The 7,207-nt window shown below is 64.8% G+C and overlaps 1 protein-coding gene across 1 annotated transcript; it reads left to right on the top strand.

The window, feature by feature from the left end:
* Nucleotides 1-889: 889 nt before the first annotated feature.
* TFAP4 (transcription factor AP-4) lies at nucleotides 890-6,692 on the top strand (the record flags this gene model as incomplete). Its single annotated transcript, XM_044433637.1, has 7 exons — nucleotides 890-1,056; nucleotides 1,578-1,743; nucleotides 3,388-3,486; nucleotides 4,120-4,290; nucleotides 4,674-4,817; nucleotides 5,124-5,282; nucleotides 5,595-6,692. Coding segments are annotated over 7 exons (1,089 nt in total), but the record flags the coding sequence as incomplete, so codon positions are not given.
* Nucleotides 6,693-7,207: the final 515 nt, after the last annotated feature.

Raw genomic sequence — 7,207 nt, 5'->3', positions numbered from 1 at the left:
CGCGCGGCGCCCGCCCTCCTCCGGTCCTTGGGCAGGGCTTGCCCCGGGCGCTTGCGGGGCGCTGCGCAGGCCGCGCTTCCGAGCCCGTTTGCCCGGCAGGGGTCCGTTCGGGGCGCGTATCGGAACCGGCCCAGCGACAAGCGCTGCCCGGGGCCGAGGAACGCTGGCCGCTCTTGCGCGCTGGAGCTCCGGGCTCGGAGCCTCCTTGCCAGGCGGCCAAGCCCGGCGCCTCCTCGGGGCGTCCGGGGGCGCGTGTCGGGGGCTGCCCTGCGGGGTTTGCCTGGCAGCTGACCTGGAGGGGCCCGGCCAGCCCGTCTGCCTGAGCCGCTCCGGCCGGATCTTTGCGGACACGCGCCCTTGGCCCTCCGGCTCGCCGTTCGGGGGTTGGCAGCCCCCCCCCCCCCCGCCCCCCCCCGGCCCCCTCCCCCCCCCCCCCCCCCCGCCACCTGTCACCCGCCTGGCCAGCGCAGACCCAGTTCTTGGATTGGCAGCCTTTGCAGGTGGCCGCCTGGGCCGGGTGTCCAGGCCGGGTTTCCCAGCTGTGCAGCACCTTCCTCCCCCCCTGCAGAGCGCCAAGTGCTGCCCCTGCGCTCCCTCATTTCTGTGCTCAGACCTTTGGGCCAAGAGGGCATGCAGGTTCCCTGCACTGGCCCAAGAAACCAGTTTGCCCCAAAGCAACAGCGGGCTGAAAGCGTGCCTCTGCCAATAAGGGCCCCCCGGCAGCCCCCTCCCAGGGCACTCCAGGGCGGCTCCTCTTACAGTCCTTTTTAAATGTTGCAGTAAGCAGGCTTTCTGCCCTGTCGCCAACAAAGGTGTTAACATAAAGTAATCAAACCCTCACAAACTGCCAGTTTGTTTCTAGGCTCAGCTGATGCTCTAACTAAATCTCCCACTGGATTGTGCAGGTGAAATTTGGGGGAGAGGCCATGGGGCAGCCCCACAGGCTGCTACACCCCCCATCAGGCTGGTTCAGCTAGGGCCCCTTACTGCCTCCACACAGTTCAGAGAACAGCAAGCTGCTGCCAGGCGCCCGTGTGTGCGAGGCTGGGAAGGATGGTGGGTGTGAGTTTCTGTGGAAAGCTTTTTGTGTTTCAGTGAGTGGACCGGCGTGAGATGTACCCCTTTGGCACTGCTTTGCGGACGTTTAAGGCAGTGCTGTGGTTGAGCAGCTGCTCTGGAGGCTGCGGCCTTGTATGGATCGGACCTCCTTGGGGGAACCGGGGCTGAGCGTGCTCTCAAGGGTTGGGGTCTGAAACACTGGCCTGGCCATTTTGCTTGAGGTGGCAAGTGGGCGTTAGTCTGTTGAGCAGCGCGTCTCCTGCGGAGTCAGAAAGTCCGTCCGCCCATCTCTGCATTGTCTGGCAAGAGCAGGTCCTCCTGGGCTTCCAGTGGGGCCTTCTCCATAGCCTGACTGTGGCGCTCTGCCACGGAGCCGCGCCCTTGCTGTGACACTGGCTCAGCGCTGAGTCACCAGCTTCGCTTTGCTGCTGCGGCCGGGGGCTGTGGGCAAGAGGGGGGAGCTTTGCAGGGCCCCCGCGTCGGCCGAGGCCCCGCTTACACTGCTGTGTTGCCCGCAGTCTGGCCAACATCCCGCTCACCCCAGAGACGCAGAGGGACCAGGAGCGGCGGATACGCAGGGAGATCGCCAACAGCAATGAGCGGCGACGCATGCAGAGCATCAACGCCGGGTTCCAGTCCCTGAGAACCCTCATCCCGCACACGGACGGGGAGAAGCTCAGCAAGGTGAGGAGCCCACCGCGAGCCGCTGAGCTGGGCAGAGCATCTGCGCATCGCCCTGCCCGCTGACCAGCCCTCTTGTTCCGTGGGGGCATTTGGAGCTGCAGGGGCAGCGCTCGCGGAGGCTTCCATGTTTCCGTGCGCTGCCGGGTCCAACTTCCCGCATGCTGGTCGGTGCCATAGCAGGTGGTTGGCAAGGGCGGGATATTTTGGTGTCCCCCATACAAGGCGCCTGGATCACTAGATCTTTCTGGCGTTTTGTAAACCTTTCAGTGGCTCTTTCAGTGCCGTTTCACCCCTTCCTGGTGAGGCCTTTTGTTTCTTGGGACTCCACTGCAGTGACATTCAAACCACGGAAACACGGATGTAGAGGGCACAGGTTTAGAGGAGCGATCCTGCTATGGATTGGTAGCTGTTTCCCAAAATAAGGGAAAAAAGAAGGCAGAGAGCAGGCATGAACAGTTATTTCTCCCAGTGGAGGGGTGCAGGATCCCTGGGGCCCCGTGCTTCCCAACATGTCCCTGCCCAGTCTGAAATGAGGGGGCAGCCGAGCGTCAGCCAGGTTTGCTGGGAGCCCCTCATTCTTCCGGGTGGTTAAACCGGACGGGCCCCCCACAAAGGGCTCCGCAGAGCAGGGAGTGGCAGATGTGCTCTGGTGGCGGGAATCCCTCCGGGGTTGCCAGGAGCTTCCTTCTATTTTGACGCTTGTGTTGACGGACTCCGGGCCGGCAGGAACCGTCTGCAAAGAGGAGCAGCGTGACGGAGATGTTGGCCCAGCTGTGAGAAGCAGGGGCCCCGTCTGAGGAGAACGAAAATAAAGCGCTCACAGGGAGCCAGGCCGATCATGGTGCATTTCTGTGGCACAACAGCTTTCAAACAATTGTGAGCGGCTCAGAGCTCGTCAGAACACTGCACCTCGGGAGGAGTATTGTAGAGTTGCAAGCGGTGCAAACAAGCGAGCTTACGGCCAGAGGAAGGGAGTGCAGGGTTTGGGGTGCTGCGCTTGGGCAAAGCACAAACGAGGGAAGATATGAAGGTGTACACAATTATGCCAGGTGTGGAGAAGGCAGGAAGACTTTCTCCCTCTCCTGACGCTAGAATCCAGCAGGATCATTCTACAAAAGCAACCGGTGAGAAACAAGCTAGGTGAAAGGAAATATTTTTAATATTCAATTAAAATATTCTTAAATTCCTCTTAGTTTTCTAATAGCACGTAGCTAAATAACAGCTCCCAATTTGTGAGGCTTCAAAAGAGGACTGGACGAATTCTTGCCGGGGAAGGCAGCTGCCGTGGCTGGCAGTCCTCGTGCCCGCCAGATGGGGAACATGGGCCAGAGGGTGCTGTTGAGCACCTGTCTTGCTTGCGGGCTTCCCATACGGGCCGCTGTAAAACAGAATTTCGCTGGTCTGGATGCACCCAGTGCCTGATTCCGTGTGGCGCTAAACCCTCCTTCACAAGAAAAGGAGGGGGGCGACCCGGGGAGGGTGTCTCTACAGGCCCCCAGCCGCCACTGATGTTCTCGAGGTCCATTTGCAGGGCTGGCGTGGGGCTTGCTTGGGGGCAGGCGCGCGTGAGAGGGGCAGGCGGGCGAGTTGGGTTGCATGTGTATCTCCTTCCGCTCAGTCGTCTGTGTCTTGGCCTCCCTCCAGGCAGCGATTCTCCAGCAGACGGCAGAATACATCTTCTCTCTGGAGCAGGAGAAGACGCGCCTCCTGCAGCAGAACGCGCAGCTCAAGCGGTTCATCCAGGTAATGGCAGGTGTGCATGCGCCTCGCTCGGGGCATGCAGGAGGGCTTTGCTCCCCCACCTGCCCCTTGGAACGGACGGAGCTGTTTGGGACGCTTCCCCCGCCCTGTAGGCCCGGGAACGGCCTCCTTCCGCTCGGGCTGGGCTGGAGTCGGGCCGCCCACCCTGCCGCCGGCCGTCCCTTGCCGTACTGCACCTTGAGGGTCCTCTTTCCCATGCCCCCCGGCCCACTCGCCCACAGTGGTTTTGCTGTGGCTCCTGGAGAGGAGCTGCTCCAGCTTGTCTCTCCGTTTTGGGTTTTATGCTGATGCACTGCCCCATCCCCGTCGGCTCCGGCAGCCTACCAGAGATTTAAATCAATAATCATTTGTATTTAGAGGAAAGCCGGCCTAAAGCTAGTCTGGGAGGTCCTGGCAGGAGAGGCGGGTCTTTCGCCTGCTCTGGAAAGCAGCGGTCTGGGAGAGCAGATGCGTGTGTCCTGGCGGGCCGCTCCACGGCTGAGCGGCAGCCCCGAGCAAGTCCTGTGGGCTCCTGGCATCCATCCCGCAGAAGCCAACCTCCCGCGCTTGGCGCCACAGGCCTTGGCAGGTGTGGTGTGGGGCATGCACGCCATCTCTTCCCTGTCTGCCCGGTAGGAATTCAGTGGCTCCTCCCCAAAGCGACGGAGAGCAGAGGACAAGGACGAGGGCATTGGGTCACCGGACATTTGGGAGGACGAGAAGGCCGAGGATCTGCGCAGGGAGATGATCGAGCTCCGGCAGCAGCTGGACAAGGAGCGCTCGGTCCGGATGATGCTGGAGGAGCAGGTAAGGGGGCCGCCGTGCGGCGAGCCGGTCAGCCTGGGGGCGAGGCGTGGCGGGGCTGGTGTGCCTTGACTTCCTGTGGCCGCCGGAGGAGGCGGCGGCTGCTGGCCGGCCCACCTGGAGCTCTTCCGAACTCCTTCGGCTGTGGGGAGAAGTGGCGTGGGGCGTGCGTGGTCCCGCCTTCCCCCTGAGCGCGCGATCGAGCTGTGGGCCGGCGGAGGAGTGGGGAGCAGAGCCCTGTGCAGGGGGCGGCTCTTTGCTCCAAGCCTGCGGCTGCGCTCATGCAGGCGGGCTGCTGCGCTCGCGCCCCCACGGGGCCGGGGCCGTCCGGGAGGGGGTGCCGCCTCCCCACCCAGTGACCAAGCCCGTCTCTGGCTGGCCGGCAGGTGCGCTCCCTGGAGGCCCACGTGTACCCGGAGAAGCTGAAGGTCATCGCACAGCAGGTGCAGCTGCAGCAGCAGCAGCAGCAGGGCCAGGTGAGGCTGCTGCACCAGGAGAAGGCTGAGCGCGAGCAGCAGGCGCCCGGCCAGGTGAGTGCGCAGCTCGTGCCCACCGCCCGCCCCCCCCCGAGGCCGCCTGGCCCGCAGCTGAGCCCTGAAGGCAGGCCTGCGTGGGCACCCCCCTCCTGCCGCTCAGCCTGCCCAGGGATCCGGGGCATCTCTGGGTGCGCCTGCGAAAGGGGCCTCTTGCCATTGCGGCTCCTCTTGGGGAGGCCACCCACTCACGAGCTTGGCTCCTGCTGGTGATCTGGGGGGCGGCTCATGGGTGTGCTCAGGCACCAGTCCGGGGCAGGGGCTTTGGGGCACGCCCTGATGTGGGGTCTCCTCTCCCTGCAGCTTCTGCCCACCCACGGCCCCCCTGCGCCCACCCACCACCCGACCGTGATTGTCCCCGCTCCGCCGCCGTCTCACCACGTCACTGTGGTGACCGTGGGCCCGTCCTCCGTGATCAGCACGATCTCCACTTCCAGGCAGAACCTGGACACGATCGTTCAGGTGAGGGGCCCGTGGCCGTGGGGGGTGAGCCCCGCCCTCTCCCGGGACAGGCGTGCCGGAGGAGGAGAAGCGGGGGCCTGGCGTGGCCGGAGCCCCGTGCGGCGCTGCTTGGCGCTCCCGGGAGCCCCTCCTGTAGCCGCCTGCTGCGGTGGGAAGGGGTTCGGTGCGGAGCCGCAAAGGGGCTTCTGGGGGGCCTGTGGCAGCCCCAGGAGGCGTGTGGGGTGCCCAGTCCCCGCTCTCCGGTGCGGTGCGGCCCCCTTCCTGCACTGCCTTGCGGCAGGCGCGGGGCTCACGCCGCCCCCTCTCCCCCAGGCGATCCAGCACATCGAGGGGACGCAGGAGAAGCAGCTGCTGGAGGAGGAGGAGCGGTGCCGCCGCGCCGTCATCGTGACCCCCGCCCGGGCCAGCCTGGACCCCTCCAACTCCGACACGGCCTCCGACTCGGAGGCGGACGACAGCGACGGCATGGAGCACAGCAAGGCCGAGCGGCCCTGACCCCTGCCCGGCCGCGGGGCGGGGGGGGGACTTCAGAGATATGCTGAAATTTTTACAAAATACCATTAAATTTGGGTCGCTTTTATGACCTTTCAATACTGTAAGCGGGAGCATCCGAACCGGGGGGCGCCGAGGCCAGCCAGGGGCGTGGAGCGCCGTGGGAGGCACAGGCTGCGTTTTCCTGGGCATTCGCGGACCATGCCCGTGGCCCCGCGACACCCCCCCCGCACGCCCCCAGACCCAGCCGGCCTTGTGTGCCCCCGGGACTGGCGGCACGGAGCGCCGCCGCCTCCCCTGCCCGCCTGGGCCCACCTCGCTCGCAGCTCCCGGCCCGGCTCCACCTGGCAGATGCGGCGTGCTGGAGCCGTTTTTTGGGGCCGGGGCAGGGCTGCGTGTGCCCATGGCCAGGAAAGGGCCTTTCCCATAGTGGGCCGTGGACCCCCCCCAATTCCCGGGCTGGCTCAGGCTTCAGACCGTTTCATAGGTTGGGGGCCTCCTTGAACAGGGCACCGCTCTGTGGGGGCGCGGTCAGGGCCCCCAGGCGCCTCTCGTCCGCCGGGGGCGCTCCCTCCCCGTTCGAAGCACTTAGTCCGTTCCGTGGGTCTGGCCGCGAGCGCCCGTATTCCTGCTCCGTGGTGGGCGCCCCCGCCGCCCCGTCCTCCCACCGCCTCTCCCACCTGGCTGAAGTCTGGGCCAGTGTCGTTCGGGCCTGTTGGTATTTGGTAGGTTCTTCCCCACCCGCAGCTGTTCCTCAGTTATTTCAGTTCCTTGTTCTTCTCTTCGTTTTTTTAAGTTTTACAATTTTCGGGTCTTCGTGTTCATTGAGATGCTATTATATTTTGTTAAGAAAGTGGGGAAAATGAGGCTTGTGCCTTTGTAAAGAAACAAAATAAAGTTTGTACTTTGTTTTTTAGACCCCTGTGTGGCATGTGAGTCTTTGGGGGCAGGTGCTCCTCGCCCCACGGCAGGAGCAGTGCTGGCGCCCTGCCGGGCCGGTGGATCCCGGAGCCGCGTGGTCCCGCCTTGGCCTGGGCTGGGCTCCAGGCGCAGGACGAGGAGAGCGGGCAGGAAGGCCTGCCGGAAGTGGAGGCGGCAGAGGAGTCAGGAGCGGCCTTTCCTGGATCGCTCCCTCAGTGAATGGGGCCGTCCGGCCTGAGAAGGCAAGGATTCCTGCGAGGGGGAGCCTTCTGGAGCCGTCCCTCCACCTGGGACAGGTGCCCGCAAGGCTGGGGAGAGGAGGGAGCCCCACGCGGCCTTCTGCCCCACATTCTCCCCCACATTCTGCCCACACCTCGCAGGAGGAGCCCGTCTGGGACTGGAAGGGGGGAAGAGCCCTCACCCTGCAGTCTCCCCCCACCGCCCCGTGCGTAGAAGCGGAATTGCCGAGGGGGAAGGGGCCAGGGGGCTGGCGGGTCCAGCAAGGCGTGCCA

This window comes from Varanus komodoensis, unplaced genomic scaffold, assembly GCF_004798865.1.
Source record: "Varanus komodoensis strain SLA01 unplaced genomic scaffold, ASM479886v1 scaffold26, whole genome shotgun sequence".
Lineage (NCBI taxonomy): Eukaryota > Metazoa > Chordata > Lepidosauria > Squamata > Varanidae > Varanus > Varanus komodoensis.
This window is presented reverse-complemented; position numbering and strand designations above follow the sequence as displayed.